The sequence below is a fragment of the Muntiacus reevesi genome, chromosome 1 (assembly GCF_963930625.1).
Source record: "Muntiacus reevesi chromosome 1, mMunRee1.1, whole genome shotgun sequence".
NCBI lineage: Eukaryota > Metazoa > Chordata > Mammalia > Artiodactyla > Cervidae > Muntiacus > Muntiacus reevesi.
The window spans coordinates 34,203,677-34,220,047 of NC_089249.1; the positions used below are offsets into that span (position 1 = coordinate 34,203,677).

At 38.7% G+C, this 16,371-nt stretch overlaps 1 protein-coding gene across 1 annotated transcript in view; it reads right to left on the reverse strand.

Annotated features, from left to right (window-relative positions):
* PDE3A (phosphodiesterase 3A) overlaps positions 1-16,371 on the reverse strand; it is a 355,000-nt gene that overhangs the window by 52,674 nt on the left and 285,955 nt on the right. Inside the window, exons 3-5 of the mRNA XM_065940638.1 lie at positions 14,532-14,789; positions 10,742-10,896; positions 3,519-3,643 (exon numbers count right to left, since the gene is read on the reverse strand). Coding sequence (XP_065796710.1) covers positions 3,519-3,643; positions 10,742-10,896; positions 14,532-14,789 — 538 coding nt within the window. The remainder of the gene's footprint in view (positions 1-3,518; positions 3,644-10,741; positions 10,897-14,531; positions 14,790-16,371) is intronic.

The window sequence follows — 16,371 nt, forward strand, 5'->3', positions numbered from 1 at the left end:
TAAAACTCACATTCAGAAAACTAAGATCATGGCATCTGGTCCCATCACTTCATGGCAAATAGATGGGGAAATAATGGAAATAGTGACAGACTTTATTTTCTTGGACTCCAAAATCGCTGCACATGGTGACTGCAGCCATGAGATTAAAAGACTCTTGCTCCTTGGAATAAAAGTTATGACCAACCTAGATAGCATGTTAAAAAGCAGAGACATTACTTTGCCAACAAAGGTCCATCTAGTCAAGGCTATGGTTTTTCCAATAGTCATAAATGGATGTGAGAGTTGGACTATAAAGAAAACTGAGGGCTGCAGAACTTATGCTTTTGAACTGTGGTGTTGGAGAAGACTCTTGTGAGTCCCTTGAACTGCAAGGAGATCCAACCAGCCCATCCTAAAGGAAATCAGCCCTGAATATTCATTGGAAGGACTGATACTGAAGTTGAAAGTCCAACACTTTGGCCACCGGATGCGAAGTACTGACTTATTTGAAAAGACCCTGATGCTGGGAAAGATTGAAGGTGGGAGGAGGAGGGGATGACAGAGGATGAGATGGCTGGATGGCATCACCGACTCAATGGACATGAGTTTTAGTAAACTCTGGGAGTTGGCGATAAACAGGGAGGCCTGGCGTGCTGCAGTCTATGGGGTCGCGAAGAGTCGGACACGACTGAGCGCCTGAACTGAACTTAACTGAAGGGGTCCTTTTGAACTAGGGTCACTTGTTATTGTTCACTCACTCAATCCTATCTAACTCTTTGTTATCTTTGTTATCTTCCACCTTGCTTTTCTGCATTTCTGAGCTCATCTGAATTTACCCTCAATGCAATCTCTATTTAAGTATTTTCCCACACTGTCCTGTTTCTGACCCTCATGAAAGATAAATTCTAATCCTCAGGTCATGAACGATTTGTAAGATACAAAAGAATAATAAATATTTCTAAAGAGCAGAGAGGACCAGATTAATTTCTGGAAAACCAGATTGCCTTTTGTGATTTCTTTCAGCAATTCAATGCCAATAAAATGGTATTTTGTGAAGGAAGTGTCTTCGTATGCTCACCAGTAGAGATTTAAGAAAAGTATTTGTCACTCAGTCATGTTCAACACTTAGCGGCCCCATGGACTGTAGCCTGCCAGGGTCCTCTGTCCATGGAATCCCCCAGGCAAGAATACTGGAGTGGGTTGCCATGCCCTTCTCCAGGGGATCTTCCCAACTCAGGGATTGAACCCAGGTCTCCTGCATTGCAGACAGATTGTTTAATAGCTGAGCTACCCAGGAAGAATAGTTTCAACAGTTACCAGTATAAACTAGGTGATCAAAGGGGAAAGAAAGTACTAAATTTTCTCTTCTAGATGGAAGAAACAACAGAAGTCCTTCCTTAAGTTATGCTGTTTAAAATTAAGCTTATATTCCAAGGTTGCCTCTTAAAATATTAGTGGAATGTGAGTACTGGCTCTCTAACCCTCATAGAAACACTACCATTTCAGGACTTCTGCTTCTGGCTATAATGCAATAATTTGTAGTAAATCCATCTATTTGTTCTTTGAGAACAAATAGAAAAGCTGAATTAAAAATAAAAAAAGTTATCACGGCAAGGCAACCAGCTTGGAGAGATAGGTTTCCAAATAGAAGAGACCCTCAGAAGGGTGAGCCGAAATCCTGCAAGATGTTCTTCCATCCAGAGCATTATTTATTGACCACTGGCAGGGAACAAAAGGCTAAGAATCCAGGCAGACTGATGCAGCTATTAGGAAGGCAAGCCAACAGAGCTTTTAGTAACGTCATAAGGCTGATGACACAAATCCTGGAGTTTGGGGCTGCCATGGCAGTCAGGACTTGAATGTCTAACAGCCCAGTGGGAAGAGGGCAGCTTTCCCCTTGAGCCATTTGGTGAATTCGTGAGCTGTGATAAAGGCAGGAGATTAAGAAGCTAAGCAGGGAGCTACTGAAAAATCTCAGCAAGGCTTTCTACAATGCTGAGAGATGAAAACGTGGAATGAGAACATTCCAAGGAGGAGTTGCTGTTACTGTTTAGTCAGTAAGTCACGTCTGACTCTTCTGCGACCCCATGGACTAGAGCCCACTAGGCTCCTCTACCCATGGGATTTCTCAAGCAAGAATACTGGAGTGGGCTGCCGCTTCCTTCTCCAGAGGATCTTCCCAACCCAGGGATAGAACCTGTGTCTCCTGCATTGGCAGGCATATTCTTTACCACTGAACCAACAAGGAAGCTACCAGGAAAGAAAGGTCAGAGGAAATACCCCAGACTCTCAATAGGGATTTAAGGATGAGGCCAATTTGGAGACAGAATCTGACAAACTATTTCAGTTTTGAGTCATCACAGATTCTGATTAAATAAGGTCACCTTCCCTGAAATTATTCTATAGATACATTCCTACCTGAAACTTCACTGATACCTAAACTCCGTGCCAAAGCTCCTGGGTTCCATCTTGCCTCTGTCTACGGACCTGCTTTTATCTCCCTCTCTGCATTCACAGCCCTCCCTTTCTGCTTGATGGCTTTGCCAGTCGTCATTTAGAATCTTCAGTTGTTGAAGCTTTCCATCCACACGTTGGATCCTATATCTCTTTAATTCTTGAAAGTTTTCCCTCACTTTCTTATCATAGCCTTTAGCACACTGCATATACACCAATAGTTTATACTCTGTATCTGTTTATACGCTCCACTTGAATGTAAGTGAGAATTCTGTGAAAGGAGAAATAGGGTCTGGCTTCATTACGGCTGTATTCCTCAAACTATTTCAGTGTCAGATAGTATCTCTGGACAGTGAACACTCCATACATATTTATTAAGTGACGCTTGAAGGAAAGAAAAAACTGATACTTAGAAGCACAGAGGGTACATTGACACCAACCTGAAAAACCCCATGCAGATCCTAGACAAGAAATCACAGTAAGTTTCATTCTGTACCTGGTTTAAAAGAGAAGGAAAACCTCTCACCCATGTTACTCCTGGGTTTTTTTGGTTGCTGATATTCAAGGTTTTTCAAACGGCTGTCAAAGGTCCTGAATTGTATTTTCTCTGAATTTACATACCTCTTCTTTTTGTATTTTTATATTGGGGGTGTGTACAGGTAAGTGACATGGAGCAATAATTTCTTTGAAAAATTATAATGTGTATAGTAAATGAAGAATTTCCTAGAACTTATAAATATCATACTTCTGGAAAATATTTTTTTAACAGACACTAAAAATAAAATTGAAATTTCATAAGTACTTCATTAGCTTTTATATTAATAAGATAAAGCTTGCCTACTCAATAGTTACACTGGTTTAATATTCATCCAGTAAGTTCAAGATGGGATATTTAGTGCAGCTATCTTAAAAGAATCTGCATCACCCTATAAAGTGGAAATTTCAGTAACTAATTGGTTAGTGAGGGTTTTTGTTTTTAGAAGAGTCAAACCAAACACATCTGAGTGTTGCAACACTTAAAGCTTAGTTCATTCCATGATGGCACACTCAGTGAGTGTCAGCTCTTTCCTCAGTAGGTTCTTTACCTGGTCGATTTTGCTTTTTAGCCTTTACATGGTTAGAGGCAGAAACAGCGTAGGATGAAGTGAAGGATCTGCTTTTGGTGAGAGTCATCATCACTGGGTTTTTCCAAGAATCTGGATTAATAGCACTGCAAAGACAAGGTATAAAGAAAAATGAAAAAACTATCCTTTGATTATTGGGGCAGACCTTACCAGAACCCAACCATTATTTTCATAATAGACGTTCCAATCTGAGTCATGGTCCAGGTTCAGTGACAGAACCACTTGACTTCCAAGTGACAAACTAGGTTATCTGAATTCAGTCTGAGTTACAGGGTCACAGGACACACTCTTCAAGGATACTGGGTTAACCAAGACAAAAAGAGAGCTTTACTGTTCATTCAATTACTCAGTATGCAACACCTTCTCATTCTATTTCCATAATCATGTTCCTCAAAGATCTTCTAAAAACATGGCAAACTAACTTTAAGATGCAGGTGAACTTACATTAGGTATGAATGACATGATGCTTTCTTATATACTTTATAATTTATTATTCTTGGTGTAACTAAATTAAGAAATTCAAGTACTTATCATTCAAAGACAGTATTCTTGCAGTATCTTGAAGGAAAAGATTAATAACTGGACTTTAACCAACCATTTCTTTTACTGGTGATACCCTGTAAAGAATGGAATGATGAGACAAATTCCTTTGTAGATACTAATGATACTAATGGACCTACTACTAAAGGTAGCACTGATGCTGTTTACTAGGAGAAAGGTAATCACAGTGAGTCTTCACTCGAGGGAATGCTTTTAGCAGGATATCCTTGCTCTGTCTAGGTATTATTGTAAATAAACTTGGAATCAATTTAAATAAATTTAAATAAATCATAAATCAATCTGGAAGGTTGGGATAGAGAACACTTCAAAAAATCCATGTAACTAATGGATATAAATTTTAGAGCTGTTTCAAACCAAAATTTATCTGTAGGCACTGCTCAAAACCTTACATTCTGAATCTGAAACATAATCTATTGTAATTTGAGAGAAAAAAATATTCAGGAAGTCATATAGACTGTCTTGGTTTGCTCCAAAGGAAATGTGTGTAGTCTACAGCCATAACACCCTAAAACACTTTGGATCTTGTCTGATCTCAGAAGCTAAGCAGGGTAGGGCCTGGTTAGGACTTGGATGGGAGGAAAAGTATCTGCTTTATGTTTTGGTTTGTGTTTTGCTATCATTGGTGTGTTTTCAAGCATTAGTAAACTTGGTAATGCACAAAATTTATAACTTGTGTGAGTGTAATTGGACAATTTTATCCTTGGCCAATCTTAGATTGGCAGTGTAAGCAGGATGTACCTGGTCTCTCTGGGTGGCTTATTGTAAAAAAAGCAGAAATGGATGGAATTATGGGGTCATTAATGAGTAGAGATTGTCATGTAAGCTATATAGTTAATGAGGTATAATTTGGAGGTGTTCTATAATCAAAATAGTCAAAGTTATGGTTTTTCCAGTAGTCATGTATGGATGTGAGAGTTGGATCATAAAGAAAGCTGAGCACCGAAGAATTGATGCCTTTGAACTGCGGTGCTGGAGAAGACTCTTTAGAGTCCTTTGGACTACAAGGAGACCCAACCAGTTCATCCTAAAGGAGATAGGTCCTGGGTGTTCATTGGAAGGGTTGATGCTGAAGCTGAAGCTCCAATACTTTGGCCACCTGATGCAAAGAACTGACTCATTGGAAAAGACCCTGATGTTGGGAAAGATTGAAGGCGGAAGGGGACGACAGAAGATGAAATGGTTAGATGGCATCACTGACTCAATGGACATGAGTTTGAGCATGCTCTGGGAGTTTGTCATGGACAGGGAAGCCTGCTGTGTTGCAGTCCATGGGGTCACAAAGGGTCGGACACGACTAAGCTACCGAACTGACCTATAACCAAAATGGCATCCTTTGTGCAAGCATCATGATGTGTGTATTGCTTACAATTCTGCATATTAAGTCCAAACCAGAACACGTGCTAAGGTGAAATGACAGGACTTTTAGGGTATGCGGCACTACCAGTTTGAGACCTCTCAAAGGGGAAGATGCTGAGCATTTGCTTGGCTACTGCCTCTGTCCTTTGATTATTAATAAATTTGCTGATGGGAAAGATCTGTTACCTGTGTTCAGTCTTATGTGACATTCTGCTACTAATTACCTCATTTCATCTCTTGTATCCTTTTCAGAGAGATTTTTCTTCAACTGTTGACCCAGGTATTTTAAAATTTCATCTTTTCTCTTTACTTTAAAAAGCATTTTAAAAGTGGAATGAGTTCCAGCAATTATCAAATACAATTAAAGATAGCCTACAAGATAATATTTGTTTCATATCCTTCTTGGAAATCTCATTCTAGGCAATTCACAAATGTCTGGAATTCTGAAACAATAATATCAAAGAAAACTTTGAATCTGAGATAGATAACTATATCAACTATTTCCTGATACCACTATTCCCTGTCAACTACTTTTGCGGGATTGATTGGTGTATGAGACTTACTGTGAAGACATTGTACGTAATATTTATGTGGCCTACCTGTCTTCTCAGCATACTATATAATAAACAGATTGTGACTTTTCTATGTAGGCTTCTAAAAAGATCTTAACATTAACGGAATTTATTTTTTAACACTTTAAAGAGTTATATTATTAGAAGTGTGTTAGTCACTCAGTCGTGTCTGAGTCTCTGTGACCCCATAGATTATAGCCTGCCAGGCTCCTTTGTCCATGGAATTCTCTAGGCAAGAATACTGGAGTGGGTAGCCATTCCCTTCTCCAGGAGATCTTCCTGATCCAGGGACCAAACCTGGTTCTCCTGCATTGCAGGCAGATTTCTTTACCATCTGAGCCACCAGGGAAGCCCTCTATATTATTAAAGCTAGCTCAAAACTGTTTGCTTCTATTTTATATATCTTTAATAAAAACATTTAAGATAGGCTGACTTTGAGAAATTTCATAAAATGCAATAATGGAGCATCTTTAATGTGTGGGAAGTTAACGAACTTCAAGATTAATAAAATCCTAGCCATATATCCTTTCTTAATACAATAAATATTAATTTCTTAACAGACATCGTCAATAAAAATGACAAATCAATATATATCTGTGTATATGTGTATGTATATCCATATATACACATACATTCACACTGTATAAATTACAGGTACTTTCAAATTTATTCCTTTGTGTGAGTCTTCAATAGTTTTCAGCTGTCTATTGATCTTTGCCTTTGTGATTCCTATTTAGATCTTATTAATATGTAACGATTTGAATTCCAGTGAGAAAAATGGCTTAGGGGAACATCTACTTGGCCTTCCCACACTAACACAGCATGCAAAAACTATCTATGTGTTTGCTGTGGGAGACCTCAACCCTCTTCTACAAAAGTGGATTTTATCACCTTAGTTTTACTCATTAAAACTTCATCCTTGGTCTTTAAAAGTCTTACCAGGTCCTAACAGTTTCTTTTACCGAGTTTACCGCCTGCTGTCATTTCCATGGCCAATGTGGAAGGCTTAGGTTATGATTCATTTCAGACTTAAAATTTCTCTCAAGATTACTTTTTTAAAAAAATAAAGCACCTATTGGTATTCTTCCACTTAATTTTATTCCATTTGTCTCATCATTCCTGCTTTCCTGAAGAATTCCTTCTGGTGGGTACCAAGGCTCTGGCTACACATCTCTGAGTGGTGGGGTCAAGATCCTTCAGACTCTCAGTCCAGTGTCTTTTGACTCAGCTGGATTTAAAACCACCCAGGAGTAAATCACCCAGCTATGTACCTAAAGGAACATAAGTCGAGGACAGTTTCTACTTTTCACTTCCTACTCTTGTTCTTCTTTTGATCACTGCAGTCCTCAAAGAGCCTCAATAAAAAGACAGACACGGGAAGGAAGAAATAAAAGGACTGACAGGGAAGAAGCTTCAAAGATTAAAACTCAAGTCAGTTTTGAAATCAGTCAGTTTTAGCAACAGGTCTTCTAACTGAAGAAGGTTTTAACTTTGGTTTATTGGTAGGCCTGGAGATGTTCTGGGGCCATCTTTTCACTATTTTCACCCACAACAAAGGATGAGTCAACCCAAACTAGCTGTGTTTAATGGTGGTACCATTGCTACTTACTGACATATGGTTTTCCCTTAAAGGGCTAAATTCTCTTCAGAATGAATCTTATTAATATGTTTTTATAATGGTGAAAAAGTTGTATTACTCTCAGACGTTATATCAGGACTTTTAATAGGATAGTGAAATAAAGGAAGAGTAAGTTAGTGGAAAAAGCATACCTAGGCAGGACATCTATGAGTACTTCTAGGACAAAGGGGATGAGTGGGATTGTATGCCATTCCTTTTCTATTTTGAAAATAGTTGAGAAGGAGCATTTATTTCATAAAACAGAATGACAAAATCCTTAGGAGTTAAGCTCATAAAAGTTTTTGAAAGCCTCTTCCTCATGTTGATTTCAATTTCAGCCTCTAATCTCATTTAACTAAGAGAAGAGAGGAGTAGGAGAAATGAAATTTGATGAGAAGTAACAAATAATAATAAAAAGAAAGGAGACATTTAAGAAAGCGTGAATGGATTTTTGATAGAATCATCCTATGGATAGTAAATAAAGGAGCATGAACTATACTATGACAGGAATCTTGGCAAAGTGCCCTGGTAAAATAGACAACCTCTCTAAAGATATATACCAAGAACATAAAATTCATGTTTTTAAGCGACAATTACATAGCTATAATTTCCTACCACTTATCAGTATTTGTTGGTGTAAAAGTCAACAACAGTCAATATTTTCATGGGAAAATACAATTAGTGACCTATAATTTTGAATTTCAGGAAATTGTTCATGAAACAGATTAACATCCTCCTATGGTGATGTTTCGAAGTTTCACAAACATCTAGGTGATAAGACAGAGTGAAATTATGTGAATTCATGTAAAAGAAAGAGTCATTCATGCTTGCTTCTGATTCCTATAGGTTTATTAAACCATCAATAATATTTAACATGAAAGAAACCAATTGTGTTTTTAAGTGAGAAAGCAAGAAAAGTTAGCAGTCATTAAAAATTCTTAGGATTTGAAAGGTTTCCATTTCTCTGCCAATTTCAGAATGGGGCTTTATAGTCAAAGCCAAAGTCAAAAGAAAATCACTTCTAGTATAGTCATCACATAGTTCAATAAAGATGTGGTACTTTTTCAGTCATCAGATCATTAATAAAACTGATGTAAATGTTTCAAAAACCTGAAATCATATATGGTAAATGTTCTCATAATTATTATTCACATAAAGTATGCTATTTCTATGCCAAATAGAAAAGGACAGACAGTAGTTTCTCTGAAAGAATTTCTCTCATGATGATGTTTTCTTCAAAACTCTTTCTAGATCTTAGTATTATTTTTTCCTTAGCTTTGGTAATTCTGATTTTTCAACCACTTTGTAAAATTAGAATTAATATTCTAAGTAAATTATATTCTATTTATTTTTATTGAGGTACGATCAAAATATAACATGATATTTGTTTTAGGCACCTAACATAATGATTTGATATTTGTATATACTGTGAAAGGATCACCACAGTGTGCTGTATGCTCAGTTGCTCAGTTGCATCTGACTCTGTGACCCCATGGACTGTAGCTCACCAGGCTCCTCTGTTCATGGGGATTCTCCAGGCAAGAATGCTGGAATGGGTTGCCATTTCCTCCTCCAGGGATCTTCCCAACCCAGGGATCGAACCCAGGTCTCCTGCATTGCAGGTGGATTCTTCACCATCTGAATCACCAGGGAAGCCCAAGAATACTGGAGTGGGTAGCCTATCCCTTCTCCAGGGAATCTTCCTGACCCAGCAATAGAACCAGGGTCTCCTGCATTGCAGGTGGATTCTTTACCAGCTGAGCTATCTGGGAAGCCCAATACGTCTAGTTAATATCCATCTGGTGGCTTAGATGGTAAAGAATCCACCTGCAATGCGGGAGACCTGGGTTGGGAAGATCCCCTGGAGATGGGAATGGTTACTTGCTCAAGTATTCTGGTCTGCAGAATGCCATGGACAGTCCACGGGGTCTCAACACACATATTTGTACATTTTTGTTTCTTCTGATGAAGACTTTTAACATATATTCTCTTAGAAACTTTCAAATATACAATACAGCATCATTAACTATATTCACCATGCTGTACATTCCCACAACTTACTTATTTTATAACAAGTTTTGATCCCCTTCACTCATTTCGGTTACCCTTGACCTCTGCGTCTAACAACCACCAATCTGTTCACTGTCTAAATAAAGTTTAAGTTAAAAACTGTTTGAATATATTTAGTTGCTCTCAGAATGATCTACCTTTGATCTGATTTTCTGCCCTTCAAATAATGCCAGGAGAGCTGGTCTGGTGAACTTGGGGAAATCTAACAATCATTTGCAAATGTTAGGTTGGATACCTTTGATGTAAAAATCCAACACAGATCTCAGTCCAGGTAAAATCTAGTCTATCTTTATTCTGGGTTCAACTCTACCCATCCAAATTTACAGTAGCAGACATCACTTCAAGTCACTGTCCCCATTTGTACTTAAGGCCATATAATGCCATTTAAGCATAATTATCTGATATCAATCCTTATACTGCTCTGGATTTAAACCAAACACTTTTTTCATTTTCAAAGCTGGCCTCAAACCACTATATAATCTGTAGGGCCTCCCTTCCCCTGTAATTTTTTTTGCCATATATTATAAATCTTTATTAATGATCATTTTTCATAATTAAGTAAACAATCATTTTGGATGCTACTATATTTTACTTTATATATATAGATATATATTTTTTTAACTTTTCATTTTGTACTGCGGTATAGCCAGTTAACAATGTCGTAATAGCTTAGGTGCATAGCAAAGGAACTCAGCCATGCATATACTCATATTCACTCTTCCCCACGCTCCCTTCCCATCCAGGCTGCCACATAACACTGAGCAGAGTTTCCTGTGCATGCAGTACGACCCTGTGAATTATCCATCTTAAGTACAGCAGTGTGTACCTGTCCATCTGAAATTCCCTAACTGTCCCTTCCTTCCATCCTTCCCTGCCCCCTGGAAACCATAAGTTCATTTTTTAACTCTATGAGTCTATTTCTGTTTTATAATCTCCTGTAATTTATAATTAATTTTTGATAAGGAACTTCTCCCAGAAACATGAACCCAATAGGAACATCACCTAACCTGGATGAAGGTGCTTCATGCAGCTTGATGCTGGCACTTCGGTCCCTCCGGACAGGGGCAGGCTCCAAAGTGGGCAGGCCTGTGGCAGAAGTGGTGGTGGTCCAGGTTGATGAAACTCGTCTCAGCAAACCGGGGGGCAAACTCCTCCTCAGGCGCTGGGAAGAAGGAACGCTGATTTTATTACCAAGCATATTTCCTATCACTACCTTCTATGTAATATAATGAAAGAAAATGAGTTTTTAATTAGCAATGAATATATTAAACTATATTTGTTGAATATCATATCTCTAAAATTTGGGCACTCAGAAATTTAATAAGGAACTCTGGCCAAAATCAATGAATATTATAAAAATAACATTTTGGGACCATCATTTCAATGATTATATAAAAATGGGATTATGGGAAATGAGAATCATTTACTTTTGGGGCTAATTTTATTGTCATATTCATCCAACAGGGCCTAAATATCTATAAATATTAATATATAACTTATTATGAGCTGCATTTCTATTAACTAGCACAACTGCTGTTATAGCAAAGTGTTTACTGATTTAATTGATTTAATCCTTGATTTAGAAATGACGGGACCTAAGGGTAAGAGTGTAACTCACAAGATGTACCACCTCTCATGGTTAATTTGACTTAAGACAGACAGGCATTTGGGTAATGTCATCAGGACGAACATCTTTTATTTTTTGAAAGGAAAGTATAATTTCTACATACAACCAATAAACCTGATACAGAAGAGGCAACTGGGACAGACCAGGAGTGGATGTGAAGAGATGGGGAAAGGTGCAAGAAAGTGAAGGAGAGCAAAGAGGAACTGGGGGCGCTTCACCAGGCAAACCACTATTTTCCCAGCCCCTCCCAGGGAGGAGAATGCGCCCAAGTCTCCCCAGCCTGCCCTCCACTCTTTTTCTCTGGTCCCAAAGGAAAAGTAGTCTGCTGACTAGGCCTCCTCCCTGACCAGCTCAAGTTTAGTCCATAACCAGGTCTTCGGGAGGGAGGGGAGAAGTCCTCCAGGAACCTGAGTCCCTGGAACTGGGGGTTCCCCTCCACGTCTGGTGCACTGTGAGGATGAACGCCTCTTAACAGAAGACTCTGCTAGTCGACCTGCGATTCCCCTCTTTGTCATTTCTTCTCCTACCATAACCTAAGTGGGATTCGTGACACCCTCAGCACTCAGGCATGACTTTGAGTTCACCAACATGGACAATGACCCTCCAGAGAGAGTCTTAACATTAAAAATGAAAGGGAAGGTAATCTAATACAAATACAGCAATAGTGATGAGGTAGGAGCTCATCATTTTATTTGTGACTGGTGACTCCAAGAAGAAAAATTGTGCAAGCAGAGTTTAACAAAGAGTCTGCTCTTCCTGAAGACAGTAAAAGCTTTGAGAATTAAGTATATGGCACCTTGGGATTCAAGGAGAACTCTGATATTAAATAGTTTCCAAAATCTCTTAAAGATATATACCTTAGGAGGGAATTCAACAGGAAGAGAAAATGTCAAGTGATGTAAATAACAGGATTCTTGTCTGTAAATCTGTCACTGACTCTGTGCCTATTTTGAGACCCAAGGGTGTTAGAAAGTGTTCTAGTTTCATTCTTTTACAAGTGGTTGACCAGTTTTCCCAGCACCACTTGTTAAAGAGATTGTCTTTTTTCCATTGTATATCCTTGCCTCCTTTGTCAAAGATGAGGTGTCCATAGGTTCGTGGATTTATCTCTGGGCTTTCTATTCTGTTCCATTGATCTATATTTCTGTCTTTGTGCCAGTACCATACTGTCTTGATGACTGTGGCTTTGTAGTAGAGTCTGAAGTCAGGCAGGTTGATTCCTCCAGTTCCATTCTTCTTTCTCAAGATTACTTTGGCTATTCGAGGTTTTTTGTATTTCCATACAAATTGTGAAATTATTTGTTCTAGTTCTGTGAAAAATACCGTTGGTAGCTTGATAGGGATTGCATTGAATCTATAGATTGCTTTGGGTAGAATAGCCATTTTGACAATATTGATTCTTCCAATCCATGAACACGGTATGTTTCTCCATCTGTTTGTGTCCTCTTTGATTTCTTTCATCAGTGTTTTATAGTTTTCTATGTATAGGTCTTTTGTTTCTTTAGGTAGATATACTCCTAAGTATTTTATTCTTTTTGTTGCAATGGTGAATGGTATTGTTTCCTTAATTTCTCTTTCTGTTTTTTCATTGTTAGTGTATAGGAATGCAAGGGATTTCTGTGTGTTAATTTTATATCCTGCAACTTTACTATATTCATTGATTAGCTCTAGTAATTTTCTGGAAGAGTCTTTAGGGTTTTCTATGTAGAGGATCATGTCATCTGCAAACAGCGAGAGTTTCACTTCTTCTTTTCCTATCTGGATTCCTTTTATGTCTTTTTCTGCTCTGATTGCTGTGGCCAAAACTTCCAACACTATGTTGAATAGTAGTGGTGAGAGTGGGCATCCTTGTCTTGTTCCTGATTTCAGAGGAAATGCTTTCAATTTTTCACCATTGAGGGTGATGCTTGCTGTGGGATGGGGAATACGTGTAACTATATGGCTGATTCATGTCAATGTATGACAAAACCCACTGAAATGTTGTAAAGTGATTGGCCTCCAACTAATAAAATTAAAAAAAAAAAAAAAAAAAGAGACCCAAGGGAATCAGTTTCTCTTTCTACACCCATTTACTTTCATATCATGCTTAGCCCTATCTTTCTCAGAGAAGTAGAAGCTCCAAGGAAACTTAAAAACACCTAATTGACAAAGTTATCTGAAGGACACAGTCCTGAGTCCAGAGACCCACAATGGCAAGAACACAGATGTTACTGACTAACCATGAGCTCCAGGGCACAGCTGCTTATTCACCAAATAAAGAACTGCTCTGGATATACCTGAGACCACTGAAATTCTGATTATCTTCCTTGGTTTTTTTTTTTTTTTTCGGTCCTTAACATGACTTGTTTTCAACTAACACTGAACTCTAAACTGGAGGTAGAATCCTACTCCCTACAGCTCACTTTTGTAAAACTCTCATATCTTATATGTGAAAAGAAGAAAATACATGAATCACTAAGGCCAACTTCTACTTTAAATAATCGAAAATCAAATAAATTCTTCTAAATTAAAAACTTGTTGGGCTTGGGAAAGACCTGAGAGTACCATGAAGGCTACCATACTAAAAAATCAAAGAGGAAAGGAATCTCACATTTTAGAAGGCAGTGAATTTTTAACAGAATCCACAAAAGTGGGAGCAGGGGGTTTTGCCTGCTTTTATTTCCCACTGCTATTATTTTTATCCCACAGACTAAGGCCTGATATATAGAGAAGAAAAAATCTGAACACATGAATAAAAAAAGTTAATGTAAATCTTTTTGTTTACAGAAAGCTATCACGTATAAGGATGGAAGTCTTCATGTTTACTTTTTATTACTTTGGTCACCATGATTGACAAACACTTCTCAGGGGAAAGAAAGTGGAAGCATTAGTCACCGAGTTGTGTCTAGCTCTTTGTAACCCCATGTACTTAGCCCACCAGGCTCCTCTGTCCATGGAATTTTCCAGGCAAGAATACTGGAGTGGGTTGCCATTCCCTTCTCCAGGGGAACTTTCTGACCCAGGGATTGAACCCAGGTCTCCCACACTGCAGGCAGATTCTTTATCATCAGGTAAGACTTCTTGGTGGGGAGGGGCTCACTGATATGAACCCCTGGGTGGGCCTGGAGTGATAAGGAAAAGGTCTAGGAGAAACAGTTTCACCCTTTCAGGAGCATGTCATTAACACCTACCTTGGGAATAGCCAGCTTATCCTTTTCAGAGCTTTCTTCAGAATCAGAGCAGGTGTAGTTTTCACTGAAGGACACGATGGGGTTCACCCTGGGCTTGTGAATGGCCTGGATGGTGAGCTGCGTGCTGAGGAGGTTGCTCACTGCCCTTAATGACGTGCACACGTTGGGGGGCAGAGACGGGTCTGCCAGGAGGTCAGTGATGAGGCCGTGAGCCTCTCCCATCACGGCAATATCCACAGTGATGCTGGTTCCTGAAGACTGAGACATCAAACACAGGAGGTTGGCTGAGAAAGGCCTGAGGCTGGAGGCGCAGGAAGGGAAACTGGGCTTTTTTGAAAAGCTGGACCAAAGCGACACTAGGCTGATAGTAAAGTAACATTCAGATCACATTTCTGTGTCAAATTTTGCCCAAATTTGCCATATCTTTTTGCTATTTTTGTGTTCATAGCACATTTTTTACTGCTAGACCCTGTAGGCTTTGGAGACAAAAAGACAAACTTTTTTTTTTTTAATGAAAAGCTTCAGGAAACAAAAAAACATATTCATATCAATCATTCCTTATGAAGATCTCAACATTTTAATGTACTTCATATAGTAAGTGTCCATCAATAGATGAATTGAAAAGATGTGATAAGATATATATATATATACACACACACATATACTCACATATATATATATATATATACATACATATATACAATATATATGGTTGGCCAAACAGTTTGCATTTTTCATATAATCTTATGAATTTTATATAGACACACACACACATGTGCATATATAAATATAAGCCAGGCTTCTCTGTCCATGGAATTCTCAATGCAAGAATACTAGGGTGGGTAGCCATTCCCTTCTCCAGGGGATCTTCCTTATGACCCAGAGGTTGAAACCTGGTCTCCCACATTGCAGGAAGATTCTTTACTCTCTGAGCCACCAGGGAAGCTCAGACACACACATATATTTATTTATGTACATATTATGTATAATATACTTATGTGTATTATATACATATATAATGGAATACTACTCAGTCATAAAAAATCTCATTCTGAAAAGCAACATCAATATAGCATAAAATTTTTATTTTAGTAATATTCTCATATGATACTTGAGCCTGGTGTGTGGTAATTATTCAATTAATATTAGAAACACAAAAAGCACCTCATTTTGCTGTTCAGATTCACAAACTGTCCCTCTTCTTGTTGTCAGGAAGAATAGAAATTTCTGTTCTGGAATTCTGTGGCACATCTGTCATATTCTGCCAAACTGCCTCTCAGATTCAGAGTTATTACTCTATCCTTGCTAAAGGAATGAAGGACATAGAACACAGAGGACAGGGATGTTCTTACAACCTGCTGGTCAGGCAGTAATGTAGACAGGAAGATGGGCAGCAAGGGAGCGCATAGGCACGGTCGAGGTTCAGACAGATGGCGCACAGACGACCCTTAACACTGGATTGGTGTATGCGGCACAAGGAGGCCGGAATACTGGCGGGGGTCGCTGTTCCATTCTCCAGGGGATCTTCCCAACACAGGGATTGAACCCAGGCATCCTGCATTGCAGGCAGATTCTTTACCAGCTGAGCCACCGGCGAAGCCCACGAGGAAGCCACCTAACTTTAAATTGAGTAACAGTGATGGATGTGTAGGTTTTGGAACTAGGTTGTTTGCTCCAAATTCTGGCTCCTGACCCCACCACTTTCTGTCGTATGAGTTCTGGCACATTCGTGAGCTCTCTGCACTGTGGCTTCTCCATCTGTAAAATGGATACAGTAGAGTGCCAACCTCAGAAGGTTATTTTAATGATAAGAATGAAAGGGCAGGGACTTTCCTGGTGG